This window comes from Lutra lutra, chromosome 9 (genome assembly GCF_902655055.1).
Source record: "Lutra lutra chromosome 9, mLutLut1.2, whole genome shotgun sequence".
In the NCBI taxonomy this organism is placed as follows: Eukaryota; Metazoa; Chordata; class Mammalia; order Carnivora; family Mustelidae; genus Lutra; species Lutra lutra.
This window is the reverse complement of record NC_062286.1, coordinates 142,732,594-142,751,263: the sequence shown is the minus strand read 5'-3', so window position 1 is coordinate 142,751,263 and position 18,670 is coordinate 142,732,594. Positions and strand designations below refer to the sequence as shown.

Below are 18,670 nucleotides of genomic sequence, written 5' to 3'. Positions count from 1 at the left end.
AGGGGCCGTGGTCCCACGCACCCCGCAGCTCTGCCCCAGACGCTTACTGCCCTGTGTGGTGTCCAGCCAGTGCCAAGGCCTCAAGGAGCAAACGTCCTCCTTGGAGACCAGGGTTCAGAGGCCGCTCCTGCCCTCCCCCCCACATATTCTGCCGGGAGAAGAGTCTCAGCCTTTTAATTGTAAAACTAATACACGTCCATTTGGGAGATTTGGGAATACAGAAAAAAACACCAGAGATCACCTCCTGTACAAAATTTTGCAAGCTTCGTTTGTTTTAATTACCTGGTTTAATTATTAGCTGTGTGACCTTGGGCACGTAAGCTAACCTCTCTGGGACTTGGGAATGATAATAATGTCATCTACATCCCAAGACTAATGGGAGGATTAAGAGGAGACCTCAGAGGACAAAGCTGATTCCCCCGCTGATGCTGGGACTCAGGGACTCAGGGACCGGACCTGACTGCAGTCTATTTATACCAGCCCCGCCCCCATGCCCCCCATCCCGGGGTGGGGTGAGGTCTCCCTCCTCCTCTCTCTTCACCCCCAGTGGCGCTGGAGGGCAGCTTCTGTTTCAGGTCCACTATCTCAGCAACCGCTCTGAGGGCAGGAGGAGGAGTGGGGGTTCAGCCCCCTTCGGGGTCCTCTAGTGCTGCAAAGGTCCCCTGGCACACAGTCTCTAGGACCTGGAGTAGTACGGGGACACTTCTTGGGGGGCCCACTTTGAAAGAGAGAAAGATCCACTGGCGAAGTCTAGAGAGGGAGAGGGGTGGGGTTAGGAAGGGCCCCTCCGTTCAGACCCCAGAAGGTTTTGTGGGGAGAGCAGGCGTCACAGGAGTCCCTCCCGGCAGGAGGATGGGGGTCCTGCGGGCAGGCAGGAGAGCATGGGGGAGAGGCTGGGAACAGCAGCGGGGGGAGCAGTATCGAAGGCTACCTGCTCTCCTTCCCCCTGGTACCCCAGCAAGGCTTGTGGAGAGTCCAGGGCCTGCCCTGGAAACTTCTGTGGGGTCTCCAACCCGGGTGTGCACGGGGGGCCTCTCCAGCCACGCTTCCAAAACATTCCTTCCTGGGCAGCCCAGCCACCTTCGCCCTGGATGCCTCCACACGCACCCCTAACTCTTGGCTATCAGCCGGGAGAGTGCAGAAGAGGGCCGCGCAGGGACCCCAGCACCCTCCCCAGGCCCACGGCCCCTGGGGTCTCACCCACCAGGGAGGGGCTAAGGGCCCGTTCCTTAGAACATTCACAGCCCCAGCACCCCAGCCAAGCCCTGCCCAGCCAGGGCCACCCCACATCCGCCGTAGCTGTCCCCTCAGAGGGCTGGGGGCCTGTGGAGGCCCCAGAGAGGTCCCCTCTGCCCCAGGGCTACCACCACGGGGTCCACCCAGGGAATGCCAGGGGGCACCTCCATGACCTTGGGGGCCCCCCCACCCATCCCACATTTCTGGCTCCTGGAGGAGATCTTCCTGCGGCCCCACTGCGCGCCACCGCCAGGGCCCAGCGAAAGGTACCACCCAGGGGCAGAGGCGAGAAGCGCGGCTGGGGCCTGGGGCAAAGGGACTGCAGCCAAGGATCCAGGTCGCGCCTGCCAACCCCGAGCCCCCGACCCCCACCCCCAACCCCACCCCCACGCTGGGATCGCGCCTGAAGTTGCCCTGCGTGGTCAGAAACGGAGGAACCGTGGGACTCCCGCAGCACTTCGCGCACGGGGTGGCCCTCGTGCACCAGGGTGGAGCCCAAGGACACCGAGCTGGGCGTCCCCGTGGGAGCCGGATCCTGGCGCTGGGCCCCGGATCCAGCGGCGCAACGACTGAGCGGCACCACCGCACGTGCCGCAGCGCGGCGGATCGGCTCTCGGGCTCGTCCGCAGGAACCCAAAACGACACCCGGCCAGCCTCGGTGGGAGCCGCGCGGGCAGAAGGAGGGAGGCGTGCGCATCCGCGAGTCCCCCGAACAAATTTAGGGACGTTTCCGCGTCCCAGCTAACCCGGGGCCCGACGGAGCACCGGCCGGCTCCTCCCTCCCGCTGGAGCCGCGGCCGGCTGCTGGGTGCCCGGCGCCCAGCGCCCCAGTCCCGACCCCTTTCCCGCCGAGCCCCGCGAGCCGGGCCTGCTCGGGTCACGTGGCGCCGCGGCCGCAGCCCCAGCGCTGACCCCGCGGGAGGGGAGTGGAGGGGGGGGAGGGGAGGGGAGGGGAGGGGCGCCGGGGCGGGCGGGGCGGCGCGGAGGCGCGGCGGGGCGCCCGGGATTCCCTGCGGAGCTGCGCGGCCCGGGGTTCCCAGTCTCCAGCCCGCTCGTCGCCGGCCCGCAGAGACCGCCGCGCCCTCCGCGGGAGAGCCCCGGTCCCGCCCAGCGCCCGCTCCCAGCGCGGCGGGGCCCCCGCGCCCTCTCGGCACCCGCCGCGCCCACCCCGGGAAGCTCCGAAGCCCGGCCGTGGAGGAGGTGAGCTCGGCGGGGGCGGCTGAGCCAGGGCTGTCCAGCCGACCGCTCGGGGCCACCGGCGCTCCGCCGTTCTGACCCCGCGGCGGGCTGGGGAGCGGGCAGCGCGGCACGAGCTCGGACGCCGCAGCGGCCGCGAACTCGACGCCCGTCCCTCTTCCCTGCAGGTCAAGGCCACGGCGGGGAAGATGTACCAGAGCCTGGCGCTGGCCCCGAGCCCCGGCCAGGCCGCCTACGCTGACTCCGGCGCCTTTCTGCACGCGCCAGGTGCCGGCTCCCCGGTGTTCCTGCCGCCCGCGCGTGTCCCCTCCATGCTGCCCTACCTGCCGGGGTGTGAGCCGGGCCCGCAGGCCCCGGGGCTGGCCGCGCACCCCGGCTGGGCGCAGGCGGCGGCCGGAGACTCATCAGCCTTCGGCTCCGGCAGCCCGCACCCACCGGCCGCTCAGCCGCCCGGAGCCACCGCCTTCCCCTTCCCGCACAGCCCCCCGGGGCCCGGCGGCGGTGGCAGCGCAGCCACCCGGGACGGTGGCGCCTACCAGGGCGCGCTGCTGGCGCGTGAGCAGTACCCCACCCCGCTCGGGCGGCCAGTGAGCGCCTCTTACCCGACTGCCTACCCGGCGTACGTGAGCACGGAGGTGGCCCGGTCCTGGACCCCCGGACCCTTCGAAGGCAGCGTCCTGCACGGCCTCCAGAGCCGCCCCGCTGGCCTCCCCGGCCGCAGAGCCTCCTTCGGTGAGTGTGCGACTAGGGTACTGGCCCCCCAGGGGTGCAAGCGCGCACCCTCTGAATGCTTTCCTGTGGGGCCCAGAACTGCGGGGACATGTACACCCAGGCAGACGGTGATCTCCGCCACACTCTAGCGCTCCTTGAGCCGAAAAACACGGGTGCTGAACTCTCACCTTCCTAACGAAGTGTTTCTACCTTTCATTCACCTGAGCTCCCCATTCCGGATCGTGCCAATTTAAAGCCTACCTCCTAGATGCTCTTAGGAAAAGTTTTGGAAGTGATTTTTATCAAACTCAAAATCCCGGTTTATGTAAGTAAGCTGCCACGTCCATCTCTGGTCTAGAATGTTTACATATTCTAATTTGAGACCCGGTTTCAATTGCTCCCCTGGGGTATAAATTTGGATAATCGGATTCCGTCCCTGGAAAGCGCAGATTTGCCCCACCTGGTTTGTGAGTCTCCGACTCTGCGAACCCTGTCTCACCCCTGCAGCCAAACACAGAGGGCCCTCCTGACCCGCATTTGCTGCCCAAGGGACCAGGTCCTGCTTCGAGGCTGGAGGAGGCCTCACTGGCCCACTCTCCTTTGTGGGCCTTTGGCCCTTGCTGGCTTCTCCACACAGGAAGCAGGTCTCCTCCCCCGGAGCCCAGGGTGTCCCCACAATGACTGATCCCCACCCCAGCCCCACAGAGTGCCTGGCCCAGTGCCCCTGCCGTCCCCCTTCCCCCGCGGGGGTCCCTGGTGGTGACAGGGTTGCCCCCACCATGAAGCTGACAGTGAAGGGCCCCCAGCCCCAGTGGGATGTCCCCGTGCCCTCAGCGTCACCACCACGGCCCCTTGTGAAGGTTGCTGAGAACAAGGCCGCTCCTGCCTCCTCTGGGGATGGAAATTACACCCCAGTTCCGGTGGGGGGGCTCCCCTGCTGTGCACCCTGAGGTTTGATTTATTAACCATCTCCCCCCACCCCCCACCCCCGCCCTGCTCTTCTGAAGGCAAACCCAGCAGTTCTTTTTAATCTGGCACAAATTTTATTGCATGTAAAGTTAAGAGTTAAAATCTGATACAATCAATTTTGAAATACAATAAACTCGAGGTGCACACCAGACAAGGAAACGCAGCTGCGGACCCGCGGGCTCAGGGGAGGCCAGAGCCCCGGCCCACGAGCTGCTCGTCCCCGCAGTGTCAGACTTCTTGGAAGAGCTCCCCGGCGAGGGTCGCGAGTGTGTCAACTGCGGGGCCCTGTCCACACCGCTGTGGCGTCGTGATGGCACTGGTCACTACTTGTGCAATGCCTGTGGCCTCTACCACAAGATGAACGGCGTCAACCGGCCGCTGGTGCGCCCGCAGAAGCGCCTGGTGAGTGCGCGGCCAGGCCTGAGAGTCCCTGCAATCCCTGCAAGCCGCACTGGGTGGGGGCCGGGAAGGGCAGGAACAGGGCAGCCTGGCTTCCCGCGGGCATGGGCGGGTGGCCCTGGACTGCGCTGGGGAGGCCGGGAGGCCCAGGACCCACGGCAGGACCTGCCTGCGGCTCCACCCACAGGGACAGAGGGGCACAACCTGGGTCCCAGCGGGGCTGCGGGGCTCCGCCCTGGGGGCTTCCCACGGTGGCAGGGGGCACAAGGTGACTGGGCCCAGGCGTGGGGCTGGGGGCTGGTGGGGAAGGTGCTGCTTTGCTGGCGGCAGCTGAAACCCTGTACAGGGGGGCGTTTGGGCCCTGCCTCTTGGGGGGCACTTTCTACCCTGTACCAGGTGGTTGGGGCTGAGACCGTGGTTTAGTTGTTCAAGGCGCAGAATCGTGTTTTCACTTTTGTTTTCCTTCCGGCGTGTGCGGGGTGCAGAGTGGGGGACGGGAGCTTGACTTTTGCCCTCAGCAGGGCAGAGTCGCCGAAGCTGTGTAAGGGTTTAAAGTTACTGTATCGCACGCCGTCCCACAGGCAAACTCACGGACTCCGCTCACGGACTCCGCTAAGAGCGAGGGCTTTGTTTGCAAGCTGTTGAGAGCCGCTCCGGGGTCTGAGGTCTGGGCAGGGCTGTGTCTGGGGGTTCCTCCCCTTCTGGTCTCATGCTGGTATGAACCCATGAACCCTTTCAGGGCCAGTCGGCTGGTTCTGGCCGGTTCTGGTGCCTGGGACCAGTGGGAATGAGGGGGCTGGTCCCCCGACCCCCAGGTCTGCATGGTCCTCAGGAGCCCGACTTCACTGAAAAGGCAACTCCTGCGCCACGGGAACCCCCCACCCTTCCAGGCCCCTGACCAGGCAGGCGGGAAGCAGGACTGACTCAGGCTGTTTGGGGGAAACCACCAATTTTCTCCCCTGATCTAGCCTGGCGTTTGGGGCTCCCCCAACTACCCTCCACCGCACTGTGCCTTCTGGGGTAACTCAGAATGCATGTTGCCCCTCACTTTTATCCCTGCCCCCGTGGTCATGCCCCAGGACCCGCTGTGGGCCGCAGCAGCTTGGCATCTGATGTCGCCCTCTCTGAGAGGGAAACTGAGGCTGAAAGCAGAAGTGTCCTGAGGGACTGCAGCCCCGGCCCAGCCCTCCCTGCTCCATCCACTCTCCCCCAGGGGAGCACACTGGTAAATAGGAAAAGGTGTGGGGCCTCCCTGCCTTTGCCCCCCACCTCTCACAGGGCTCTCCTCCCTGAGGTCCCGGCCTGGGGCTGACATAGCCATGTAGGCGTTGAGGTAGTTACCTTTGTAACTGCTGGATGATGACCCCTGGGGCTCAGAGACCTTCAGAGGGCCCCAGGCTCCAGCCAGGACTGCCCGCCTCCTGCTCCCATGCACAATCCGCTCCCCAGGAGCCTGCTGGCCCTGTCCTGGCTCTCCCGGCCCAGCCCCTTCCACACACACACACTGTCCCCGTGCTGTGTACTGAAGATCAAATGAGGCAGGGCACTTGGGCCTCGGCCCGCTCAGGGGACTGGCTGAGGACACGGCCTCTGGCCTGGTGAGGTCTCTGCCTGCTAGTCTGGGGACATGGAGAATGTAGCTTTAAGATGCTTCCTGGGAGAGCCCCTTCATGCTGCCGATCTCCCCAAGACCGCAGGCCTCGGAGGGTGGACAGCCCGGTGGCCCTGTGTCCCTGTCCAGGCAGATCTAAGTGCAGAACATACCTGGGAAGTGTTTGCCAAGTGGGACTGGGGGCCATGGGGTTGTTCACAGAGCCATCCTACTCCTGTCTGTCCTCGAGCTGCCCGAACGGGTTTTTCCTCTGGCTTGTTTCTGGGATCCTGCCTGGCAGTCAGGGAGGGCTGCCCCGCCGCTTCCCGCGGCCGGTCCCAGCGGGGCCCGGCTCACGCGGAAACTCGGAGGTTCTCAGAGAGTCCTGGGACCAGAGCCCGGCCCACAGGGCTCCCTTCCACGGGGGACTGGCCAGTGGCCCCAGACTTGCCCCCACCAGTGCCTCACTCTCCCTCACGTGTGGCCAGAACTGATGCCCAGGGAGACAATTGTCCCAACCTCCTTTTCAATGACTAAAACAGTTCTAGAAGGCCGTCAGTGACAAGCAAGCGGCCCCCTCCCAGCAGGAGCTCATATCCCTTCTGCCCTCTGCGTCCCACAAGTATCCTCGGTGCAGGCGGAAACCCTTGACCCAAGGCTTTTGTCGGTGTGGACGAGTGGGTAGTTGAGGTGGCTGCAGACCACTGCGTGCCCGCTTGCGTGCCCAAGTGCTCTAGAGCCCCTGGCACCCCTCCCCCCGCACGCCAGAGCCCTGCAGCCAAGGCCAGGGGACGGCTGACGCCAGCTCCGGGAAGTGGCCAGTGCCGCATGGGGCCCGGCAGCCTTTGCCCAGCGAATCCAGGCCTTGATGAGGACCCTGGGTTTTCCTTCCTGGTGGCCCGCCTCACAGCTCGCGTGCCTGGCTCGGTTCGCCCTTGAACAGCAGGGGACACGCGTTACCAGGTAAAGTGTCCACCGTGCGCTCTTTTCCAAGATCGTGGGAGGACCCCCTCCAAATGGGGCCATTTTCTGCGAGCTGAGGTGCTTACACCCCCTGCCACCCCGCTTCAGTCTCGCCTCACCCCTGCAAGCTGCACAGTCAGCCCCTGCTCCTCGCCCTCCGCAGGCCCCGCCCCGGCTCCACACTGCCCAGTGCCCCCAGTTCTTCTGTTGAATCTGGCGGGGGCAGGGCCTGGAGCTTGGGGCAGCTCTCGGGTGCAGAGAGCAGGCTTTGAAGTTTAACTTCTTTTGAAAAGAACAGACCAAAAAAAAAAAAAGACGAAATTCAGCCAGAGGAGGCCTGGCAGCAAGGGGGCCCTGAGAGCGGCCAGGCCCAGCTGCTTGTCCGGGCAGCGAACAAGGACGGGCGGAGACAGGAGGGACGGCGGCGGGGACGTGTCGGGGGCACGTGCTCAAAGGAGGGAGGAGGTTCTGTCCACCCAGCGCCTCCCGCCTCCGTGTCCCTTGTGGACCGCGCGACCCGATGACAGGAGAGGAAATAGAAAGGAGCAAACACTTTGAAAAATTTTTCCATTGTCTCAATTTTAATTTATGTTCACTAAAAAATAATTCACTCCTCACCCAGGTTCCCGCCGTCTCCCTCGAACTCCCAGGGTGCAGAGTGACGTTGTGAGCCGCTGGGGCTGCTGCGTGCACACCCGCCGCCTGCACACCTGTGTCTCAGGGCCCCCGTGGCTCTCCTTCTTCTGAGACGCACGGGACATCTGTGGGAGGGACACGCGAGCCTGAGTGTGTGTGCTCACGAGTGCCACTGTAAAGTAGCCCTGGTGTTCAAGGCTCGGCGTGCGCACGTCCGTGCCAGCCAGCGTGTGTGTAGGAAGGACTTGGTGACGAGGGGCTGACGGGGTGCAGTTTCTCCGGAAGGTGGACTGGCAGGGAGCAAAGCCTGGTGAGAGTGCCTGAGGGTCCCAGCAGGATGGGGAGAGCAGAGACGCAGCAGAAGGGGGGACCCCGCCAGATTCAAATACCGGACCCTCGGGTATGGGGATCTCAGACAAACCGCAACTAGGATTTTAGCGGAAGTAGGTCCCAAATACTGCATGGGGGCAAACTTGGACTTGCTGCTTGTCCAAAGTTCACATGGAGCTGGACAGCCTGGGGCCTGGGGCCTGGGGCCTGGGGCAGGTCCCAGGGCCTTCTCCCACTGTAGGAAGGAGGATGGCCTGTGGGCAGCAGGGACCCCGCCTCATGAGGGCCGGGGGGACTGGCTGTGTGCATAGTTCCTGGCACCTGGAGACAGATGGGAGAGAGGGACAGGGCAGGGAGGGGGACAGGACAGGGAGAGGACACCCAGATCATGTCCAGTGAAAGCTGCTGCTTTCTAGGCAAGGTCAGGCTGGGGACCCTGGTCACCTCCGGGTCCGGAGCTCCCTCCTGCCTTTGGGCACGTGTGCTGCCTGGCGGCGGCTGCAGCAACCATTTCCCTTATGCTGCTGGGGCCTGATCTGGGCGCCAGCTTTGTCCACTCTAGCTCCTGCGTGAGTCCCAGCCCCAGGTGCTCCCGGGGAGATGGCCAGGGATCCCTAGGAGGCGAGACACCAGGGAGGTTTCCCCAGTCAGGGCCACAGGCTTGGCCCAGTGCTCCTCTAGAGTCTCCAAGGCCTCGTCCCTTCCTTCCCTTTTGGCCCCTTTGTCCCAGAGCCTGGCTGGAACCTGGAGGCCAAGCCTTCCGCTAAACAGCTAGAGTTCTCCGGAGCCCATGGCGGCTGCCCACAGCTGGAAGGGGAGGGGAGGGGAGGGCAAGGAGGCATTTTCATGTCTTGAGTTTTCTTGGTAATGGCTGGGCAGAGGGCTTGAGACGGGCTTCTGCTCTCCCTCCTGGCCATCCCCGGGGACAGGCCTGTGCCCTCAACCAGCTGACTGCAGCCTGGGGAAGGGGGTGGGCAGGAGCTGGTTGGGGGGGCCGGCCACACTCAGCCACTACAGAAGGAAGGATCCTAGAGACTGTTAGAAGACAGGGAGGCTGAGCCTGGCCCCCTGTCCGCCACTCCTAACCCAGGGCACGTTCCTTTTGTGGCTGCGTTTGGCCCCCTTACCTTCGATTGACCCCCAGCTCCGTCCTGGAGAACCCCAAGAAGAGGAAATACATCGTTGGGACGATTTGGATAAAAGGTTCTCATGGGCTTCTGTGCTGGTGCCCCCGGGTGCCACTGAAACATCGGGTCAGATGTGGCCCAGTCTGACCCCGGTGCCATGGGGAAGATGGGTCAGAGACCCCATGTCCCACCGCTGTGGTCTGGGTGAGGGGGCCAAGGACCTGGACTGGGGCCTTGGTGCAAGTGGGGGGACGGTTGGGCAGGTTCAGACACCTGAGGGCCGAGATGGGGGATGAGAACAAGACAGTGGTGCTCCCCGAAGATGAAGCCTGGGGTCTGGGCAGGTTGGAGCTGCCAGCAGGCTGTGCTGAGGGGTACAAGGAAGGGCTTCAGTCCGAGGTCTGAGGTGCCTCTGGGGCGGGGGGGAGGTGGCTGGCACCCCATCCTGGAGGTCCCAGAGTACAGGTGACCCAACCCATCCAACACAGAGAGGCAGGCTGGGCTCTGTCTGCTCACGGAATCCTGAGCAGGCGGGAGAGCCCCTGTGTCAGGCCCACCCCAGCCGGCCAGCTTGGCAGAGCCCCGTCCCAAGCCTTTTTAGGTCCAGACTGCTAAGCCCTGAATGAGCCACTCTCTTAGAGTCCCTGGAGCTGGTGGCGTCTGGGCCTTGCCAGGCCCCCAAGTGCAGAGAGGTTTGAGGTCTCTGGCTCAATGAGACCTGCAGAATTGGGGGTCAGTGCTGCAGGGATACGTGGGAAGGAGGGAGGCCTTTGGAATGTCAGGGCCTCAGGAAAGTTCTGGATGGGGATGATCACGAGGGAGGTGTGGGGACCCAGCCTGCTGCCTTCAGCTTCCCACCCGCTGGAGAGAGCTTGGGCTGAGCACGCGCTCTAGATCCTGTCTTGGGAGACCGGTGCCCTGCCTGCTTAGCCTGGGGCCTGAGCTCCAGGGGGGACCCTGTGGCCCGGGGGTGGGGGTTCTGCAGCCTGGGGTGAAGCCGCGTTGGCCGTGAAAAAGAGAAAGCACCAGAAAGCAATCGCCTTTTTGTGTTGGATTCTTCATGGGGTCCTGACCCCAGGACTGCTGGGTCTGTTCTCACCCCTTTTTACTGGGGGGGAACTGAGGCCCAGAGTGGTGAAGTGACCTGTCCTACAGTTTGAGGTGCAGGGAGTCAAATCTCCAAGGAATGCAGGCCCCTGTGGGGGCCGACCTGACGACCTTGGCGCCCCAAAGCCTCCTTTCCCGGCCCCACGTGGTCCCAGACTGGCTGCGGGTCCATCCTGAGTGCCGCTGGTAGAGCCCAGGGCCCCCGCTCACATGGGCCTCCCCCCATCCACAGTCCTCATCCCGCCGCGCGGGCCTCTGCTGCACCAACTGCCACACGACCACGACGACGCTGTGGCGGCGCAACGCGGACGGGGAGCCGGTGTGCAACGCCTGCGGCCTCTACATGAAGCTACACGGGGTGAGTGGGGGGTGCAGGGGGCACGGCTGCTGCTGCGGTGGTGGGGGAGGCAGGGAGGGGTGGGGTGTGCTTCCCACGTGGCCACCACCCACTGCCCGCGCCTCTGCCTTTACTGTCTGCCTCCACCGGGGGGGGGGGGGGGCTAGGCCCCCTGGTGTGGTGTCTGCACCCCTACAGTTCTGGGGGGTTCGGGCCTGGACTGGCTCCTGCCCCCCCTGCCTGGAGGAAGGGGCCACGCCAGGGCCAGCTGCGCCCCAGATGGGGCTCTGAGGACCCGCTCGGCTCCCTGAGTGGCTCCGCAGGCTGACAAGAGGGCCCGTGGCCATGCGAGGGGCCTGGGGATGGGCAGGGACGGGACTAGCCGTGGCCCCTGCCCACCCCTGCCCGCCCCTGCCAGGTGCCGCGGCCCCTGGCGATGAAGAAGGAAAGTATCCAGACTCGGAAGCGGAAACCCAAGAGCGTTGTGAAGACCAAGAGCTCCTCGGGTGCGTGGGGCGGGGCCTGGCGGGTCGCGGGAGGGAGCCCAGCCCCCGCCTCACCCCATGGAGTCACTGCAAGCGTCTCAGTCTCCCCCGTTAGACAGTTACATGTTGGGCTCAAGCACTGTCCTCCCAAAGTGCAGATACGCCGACTCTGCCCTGGTCGCGGCTGGCCTGGGGGCAGTGGTCTGGGCCCACCCAGCCGGGGCTGGAGGAGGCTGAGGATGCCACACCCAGGCCCTCTCATTAACTGGCCCGGGCAGCCCGGTCTGGCAGCTTCTGTAAACGCCCCACCTTCCAGGATGCCCAGCGAACAGCACAGCCTCGCCGCCCTCCGTCCCGGACCCTGAGAGCCCAGCAGCTGCTTTGAAACCCAAACCTAGCCTGGCGTCCCCTTCATGTCCTGGGTCCGAGGTCACCTCCCAGGTAAGGCAGGTGGGGTGGATTGGGGTGCCTAGAGCTGGCTCCCAGCTACTCCTCAAGGAACCCCAACTCCCTGACCAGGTCAGACCCCATCTCAGCCCTCATGGCCTCTCCCAGGAGTGCAAGGCTGGGCACACAGGCGGTCACTGGTACCAGCAGCTGACCTGCGGCAGACGCCAGGCTTCGAGCCGCACGTGTCATCCTGCCCATCGCAAGGAGGCCCCAACACTATCCCTGCGGAGGCCCCTTAAGGCAAATGGCCCAGTCGTGAGGGCTCCTTTCCCAAGCGAGGCCAGCTGGCCATTCCTGTTCCTGCACTCCCATAATCCCCTGCTCTCCCTCCAGGCCTCCAGCCAGGCGGACGACCCCCTGGCCCCCAGCCACTTGGAGTTCAAATTCGAGCCCGAGGACTTTGCCTTCCCTTCCGCAGCCGTGGGCCCCCAGGTTGGCCTCGGTGGGGCCCTGCACCAGGAGGCCTGGTGTGCGCTGGCCTTGGCCTAGGTCCCCGGGCACCCAACAGACCCATCTCACTGCCCGTTGGGGTCCAGCACAGCGGAGAGATCTCACCGGGCCCACCCACCAGAAGAGACAAGCCAGTGGGACCTTGAGGCGCTGGGCATCCCTCGCCATGGTGAGGGGGAGGCCTCTGTACAGACAGGAGTCGGGCCCCAGAGCAGGAGAAAGGCTGAAAAGAAGGGCCTGAGCCCCCACCGCAGATAGCAGGGGACTCTCCCAAATGCTGTGCCAGGTCTGGCCCGGCCACTCGAGCCAAGGCTGACCTGGGGCGCCCATTGCCAACTTGAGTTCTCTTGTCAACATTTGCTATCACCATGTTTACACGTTACAGAAGTTGGGGAAAACCCCAATCTCCTACTATGAATCCAGGATCACAAATGAAATGCTGAGGTCAGGCCCACAGCGTGAATGATGGGAGCGGCTGGACATGACACCTCCTCGAGCCTCAGGATCTGTCCCTTTCTCTCATCTGATGGATAGAGCTATGGCACGGAGAACTTCCCCTCCTATGAGTGAAGGACTGCCAGGGACAGATGTCTAGGTTGTGCACTGTACCAGGATGCCACCCCAAGGGCAAGCCCCTCACGCTGTAGTCATCATCTACTTGTGTATTTATTTGGATGGTTTTCCCAAAGGGGGCAGTAAAGGTCCTCATGCTGACTGAATCTGTGTGTTGTGACCATTTCTGACAGGCAGAGTACAGGACCTGGGGCCCCGTGCTGACCTCGCAGGCTCTGTCAGGGCCAGTGGCCGGGTGACCACATGTCCTGGCTCACCTGGAGTCAGTCCAGCTTCTTTTGTTGCCCCAGTGGAATTGCTAATAACACCGCTTTACTTACAGAAGCCCGCCCCTCCCGGAGTGGGGTGACAAATCAGCAGGTCGTGCTGGCAGAAGACAGCTCTGCCCACGGGAGCCAGGGAGGCGATAGGAAGGGGTGGGAGTGGGGCTCGCCAGGCCAAGGGGCCACATCCTCGCTTCTGCTGGGTGGCTGCACCATGAGCCACTGGAGAAGCTGCGAGTGCCAGCTTCCAGAATGGGTCCGTCCATCTGTCTGTCCTGAGTAGGCACCTGGAGTTCGAGCTGCACAATTCACATGTGATCTGATCTTTTTTTTTTTTTTTATCAAAGACAAATGATGCCGTGAGAAAAAATGTAAAATAAAGACATTGATTTTACATTTCCTTTTCCCAAATGCCTATGAGGTTTTCCAGCCCCATCCCTGCAGGCAAGGTCAGCCCCCAGTCTGACACTCAGTTGGGCCGTCTCCACGTGTTGGTCTGCTGGACCTCACTGGCCACTCCAAGTGGATCAGGAGTCCCTTAAGCACATGGCCTTTGAGGCCGCCTGCCAGCATGGGGGAGGAACCTGGGGTCAGCTGGGTACCCACACTTGGAGAGGTCCTCGCTCCCAGGTCAGGTGGACGGGGGTTTGGGACGCTGCCCTGCCTCGTACTGCTGCACTGGCCGGTGGTGAGGGGACAGGGACCAAGATGTGGGTTGGGGCACTGGGAGCCCGTGTCCCCATGTAGCTCTCATGCTCCTCACGGTGGGTCATCAGGCAGTCAGGCAGTGTTGGGATGAGCCCGGAGGACACAAGGCATGAGTTGGGCCCCCAGCCAGGCCAGGGCTGGCACCTCTCACTTCTGGATGTCCACAGAAAGTCACTAACATCGGGGCCTTGGCCCCATCTGTGAGTCAGGACCCCCACCCTGCTACATGGAGGGCTTCAGCAGGGGCCGCCCAGATCTGGGTGAACCAATGGGCACGTTAAATGCAGACTCTTGGGGTCCGGGAGCCTGCATGGTGGCCAGCACCTAGGGTGCCTGCATAGCCACACTGGGAACTGAGTGGCCAAGGCCAGGCTGCAGAGGAAGACCCCCAGGGTGCAGTCTGTCTAATGGGTCACAGCCAGCACTTTCAGAGAGCAGACTGGGCAGGAGAGGTGGGAACAGAGTCGTACCTGCAGGGTTTTGCCTGTGGGCGGATGTGCCAGGGGGACGGGGCTCAGCCCAGACATCACACCTCTGTCACAGGCTGTGGGGAGCTTGCTGCCATCTCATCTCCGTGCCCACACGCCCTGGGCTGCCATTCCCGGGAGACCACTCAGAAGGGAGCAGATGAGGCAGAGGGGTAAGCAGCCACCCGGCGGGGCAGGGCAGCCCCTCTTTCCACCTGTCTACGGAGCCCCTTCCCACCCTGCCAGGGCACTGGGTCCCTGAGTACGAGAGCCAGATTGTTCCTTTGAGAGAACCAGGTGGCAGTGCCCTCCTCTGCCCACCCGGCCCCAAGCAGCTGTGGGGAGGGACGCAACTGTCCTTCTGCCCCGCCAGGCCTGGCCCTTCCTCGGGCTCCAGGAGAGGGTGATCAGCCCCAGAGTGAAAGAGATGAGAGGCAGGAGATGGGGGGAGGCCACAGAGCACCCTCGAGGACCACATGGCAGCACATCAGGGCCTAGGCATGGAGGGGACAACACAGCACCTTCGCAGAGCCACCACTCAGGACCCAGTGCTTCTGGCGGAGCCTCGGTTTCCCCATCTGTAGGATGCCATGTGCCTATGGCCAGGTCTGGGATCCACACAGGCACACAACTGGTCCAGACCTGGCAGTCCCTGGTGTACCGAAGCAGCGTTCTCCACTACCCAACCCAAGGAGGCTTCCTGGAGGTGTCCTCTGTAGGACAGGTAAGGTCCCCACAGGAGCAGCTGCGTGCCCCAGCCACCAGGCGCCCAGCCTGTGAAGAGGGGTCCTGGACAGGGAGGGGGAAGGGTTAACAAAGAGGGAAGGAAGCAGTGACTTCCTCCCTGTTTTTGTCATTTTTTAAATGTGTCGTGCCCAGGATGAGGTGGGCCGGGCGCCCCACCTCTGGGCATGGGTGTTGCTGCTAATTTAAGCCTTTTCCCCAGTGCCCCTTTAGCACCGGAAGCTGTCAGGACCCAGAGCCTTAATATAGCTGCCGGCACCCCCTTCCTGCGACTCTTCCTCCCGCCAGCCCACCCCAGCCCCGCCCGTGGGCCATAAACAACCGGACGAGCGGGGGAGGCTGGCGGTGTGGGCAGCGCGGCCGCTCTGGCAAGGACAGGAATCAGATGGGGGCCCTCGTGTGCTGGCTGACTGTGGGGTCCCCTCCCATCACCTTCCCAGGCGGAGCAGGGACCCTCGATCTTGCCACGGTCCCAGCCACAGAAGGTGTCCCCTAAGCCCCCGTGGGGTTCTTCCCGGGTGTCTCGAGGCAAGGAGAGGACCCCCGAGAAAAGAGGGTTGAGACACTGAGATCCAGGGTGTAGAAGAAAGGGAGACACCCCAGGTCCCTTCAGCTGGTTTCCCTCCCCACACCCGCTCAGAGCCCTAACACTCCCCTGCAGGAACAGAGCCGCAGGCCTAAGCCCCCAGCGACACCTGGCAGGGCTCCGTGGGGACCCCACCCCCAGGTCGTCAGGGACTCGGCCAGCTTGGTGACAGCAACGGCCGCGGCTCACCCTGCATTCAGTGCCCACCCTGGGGTGCACGTTTGTACCCTCAGGCCCTGGTGCTGCCTCACCCGGAGCCTCCACAGTCACCTGCCCCAGCGTCACCCCAGCGGCAGAGCCCGGGGCCCCGTGGGCAGCTGGGCAGGACCCGAGGGCTTCTGGGGGCCCAGGGGGGCCTGGGCTACCACCAGAAACAGCTCATTGACAAACAGCCGCAAATTCTCTAAGGCGCTCATCTGAAAAATGGAACATGCTTCTTGAGAAGGGAAAATGGTCCTTTGGAGTGAGCAATGCAGGGTACCAACTTTGTATTTGACCAAATAAGGACATTTCTTAGAAGAGAACAGTTGCTGCTGTCACCATCATCAAACACAGACCATCCTGCCACCAGACACAGCCGGCCCCCGTCTCCGGGGACGGGACGATGGCTTTATAGCTCCTTGCTGCCTTCCTCTGCCGCAGACCGCGGACGGCTTGTGGCAGCCTGGGCAGCCGTCCTCCAGGGCATGCGGACAGGCGCTCAGACAGAGGACGGCCAGGCCTCAGGGTCCTAGCCCCCAAGTGAACCCCCATTTGGCTAACGGAGGCCCAGAGACCAGTTGCCCCCCAGGCTGCATGGCTGTGGCGCCAGGGGTCCCCATCTTTCCTCCCGTGTGCATTTTGGCAGACGCTGAACCGGCCCCAAAGGGGAGGGGGCTGGCTGAGCCCCACAGTCCTGCTGGAGCCGGGGTGGGGGTGGCCGGGCTGACGACCACTCGGAGGCCATGGCAGGCAGCCCCCACCCCCAATGCCCTGCGACGCCCGCCAAGATGTTGACACGGACGGCTCCAGCCGCCTTATTTATTATCTGATAAAGGGCTCTCGGCACCGCTGGTGGACGGCGTCTGGCCGTGCTGGGGCCTGGGGGAGGGAGGCGGGTGGTGGGAGGACAGGAGGCCAGAGCAAGCCTCCACACTGGACTCTGGGGCAGGACACACTGAGGAATCTGGGCTTTTCCCTTCCTGGCGAGCGGCTTTCCTTCTCCACTGCCCTGGAGCCAGCGGGCCACGGAGGAGCTCAGGGCCTGCACAGGGCGACCCCGGGCCTCCCTGTCTGGGAGTCGCACCCCACAAGACCTGCGACCCCATGGTCTCTAGAGAATCCCCAACCAGGTCCTCCTGGCCATCAGCCCCTCCCATCCAGCTGCCCATCCTCCACCCCTCCGCTTGGCCCAAAGCTCAGATTTTCCATGATGCAAATCTGGGCCTGTTTCTTCTTTGTTTCCAAACACTCAGCCCAGGTAGCAACCCAGCAACAGCCCAGCTGACCAAAACCCTGACCGCCCCGTGACCTCAGGGCTTCCCTTCCCCACACTCATGTCCACTCTTAGGGACAGGGAACACCTGCCAGCATCCAAACCCACCATGCCGCTGGGCCTTTGCACGTGCTCTTCCCTCAGACCCCAGAGCTCTGTGGGCATAACTGGTGACACACACATGGGGGTCAAAACCCTCTGTGCTGCCTCCTCCAGGAAGTCTTCCTCAGGCCGTGCCAGGAGGTCTCTCTAAGCAGAGCCGTCCTCACTGCCGGGGCTGCACTTGCACGAGGGAGACACCCCATGTGCTCGAGAAGCGGGGTGGGCAAGGCGACGGAGAGATGGTGTAGACGGAGCCTTTGAAATCGAGCTCCTGAGGGCACTGATGCGTTATGGCTCATTCTAAACTATGGGTCCCAAGCCTTGTCCGAGGCTGTTATGACCAGAAAGGAGGCGGCAAACTGATGAGCCCTGTGCCTGGCCAGCGCTTGGTGATGGCAGGATCAATGTGCGAAGGAACCGGGTGCCCCTGCCAGCTCGGGAGGGACAGGCTGCCTAGCCCCTCCAGGGACCACCCACCGTGGGGTTGGTGGGGGTGGGGGTGGGGGCCTCTGTCCTGCACTTAGTCCTGCTGAGGACAGCCAAAGACGGGGATAGAGGGGGTAGGGTCCCCAGGAAGGCAGACGGGAGGTGAGGGGTCCTGGGTGAGGCAGGAGCCCAGAAGCTCCCAGGGGGGCATCCGTGTGGACCCGGGGAAGGGAGTGGAAAGAGGAGCACTGAGGGTGAGCGAGGGCCGCGTGGATGCCAGCATTTGCCCGCCGCCACGACGGCCCTGTGCATGCAGGGACGGGGTTCCAGGAACCCCAGTCCGGGTCCGCGGGTCCTCGGGTGGGTACGCTCCACGCACGGGGTGGGAAATCACACGTGGCCAGGGCCAGTTCCGACAGCTTGGCCGGTGTGCCTGGCCTGGTGGGGGGCTCGGTGGGGCTGGTTCCCACGCCCAGGTCACAGCGGGGTAGGGGGGCACGCCAGAGGCCTTTGGAGCCAGGCACACTCAGGTCGGCCACGGGTGGGGCAGACCTCCCGCCAAAAGGCTGAGCCTGAGGGATTCTGGTTCCCAGAGATTTGGAAATGCTCGGGGCGGGGGCGGTGGGGGGCAGGAGGGCTTTCATGTCTGACCTTCAAATTCATCTTTTCTAAGTCAGTGTCTCCTGAGTGTAAGATGGGCCAAGTTGTGGCAATGTACACATTTTAGAGATTACACAACTCTCAAACCCTATTCTGTCATTTCGCCATTTTTTAGTAATATGCAGAAGGACCTCAGAACAAGGCCGGCTGTGTCCTTGACCTGATCTTGACCTCTAAGAGTTCTGATGGCCAGAATGGGCAGGTCAAGTCGACCCAGAGCAGGCACATGCTGGGACAGGGACCATGAAGCCACTATCTGTACAGACGAGGGGAGACAAGGCATGAGGGGGCGGCAGGGGACAGAGAAACAGCACACACAGAGAGAGATGATAGAGAGACAGACACAGAGAGTGACAGAGAGATGGACACAGAGAGATATGGAGAGACAGACATAGAGAGAGAGAGACGATGGAGAGACAGACAGAGACAGACAGAGAGAAGGACAAAACATAACTCTGACCCCCTGGCACGACTCCCCCACTTTTCCCAGTGGCCTGTCCTGGGGCGTGTGTCCCTTCCCACTGAGTGAAGCCTGCTGAACAAGGCCGCAGGCAGGCCCTGGGGGGCTCTGGGGGCAAGGAGGACTCAGCTGTGCCCGGCCTCTCCAGCCTGCACTCGGCGGATGCACGGGAGCCGCTTGGTTAGCGCGTCTCCCCTGGGAAGACAAGGCAGGCAGGGG

General features: G+C 63.5%; 1 protein-coding gene across 3 annotated transcripts; it reads left to right on the top strand.

Annotated features, from left to right (window-relative positions):
• Window positions 1–2,236: 2,236 nt before the first annotated feature.
• On the top strand, window positions 2,237–12,380 carry GATA5 (GATA binding protein 5). 3 transcript variants are annotated; one of them, XR_007130238.1, is made up of 7 exons: window positions 2,237–2,436; window positions 2,601–3,165; window positions 4,340–4,515; window positions 10,499–10,624; window positions 11,022–11,109; window positions 11,367–11,529; window positions 11,644–11,775. XR_007130238.1 is itself a non-coding variant. In XM_047746455.1 (7 exons), exons 2-7 carry the CDS (start codon window positions 2,622–2,624, stop codon window positions 12,025–12,027), a joined length of 1,215 nt encoding a protein of 404 aa, XP_047602411.1. In that variant the 5' UTR covers window positions 2,246–2,436; window positions 2,601–2,621; the 3' UTR covers window positions 12,028–12,380. The 3 variants fall into 3 exon arrangements, 1 of the variants encoding a protein (XP_047602411.1); XR_007130237.1 differs by lacking the exon at window positions 11,644–11,775 and adding an exon at window positions 11,872–12,007 and having other exon boundaries at window positions 2,239–2,436; XM_047746455.1 differs by lacking the exon at window positions 11,644–11,775 and adding an exon at window positions 11,872–12,380 and having other exon boundaries at window positions 2,246–2,436; window positions 11,405–11,529.
• Window positions 12,381–18,670: the final 6,290 nt, after the last annotated feature.

Bases quoted from the DNA above. Each gene is read 5' to 3' on its own strand.
- GATA5 (XM_047746455.1), top strand. From the start codon at position 2,622: ATGTACCAGAGCCTGGCGCTGGCCCCGAGCCCCGGCCAGGCCGCCTAC. The intron at 3,166-4,339 runs GTGAGTGTGCGA...TCGTCCCCGCAG, and splicing joins CGGCCGCAGAGCCTCCTTCG to TGTCAGACTTCTTGGAAGAG. The intron at 11,110-11,404 runs GTGCGTGGGGCG...CCCACCTTCCAG, and splicing joins GAAGACCAAGAGCTCCTCGG to GATGCCCAGCGAACAGCACA.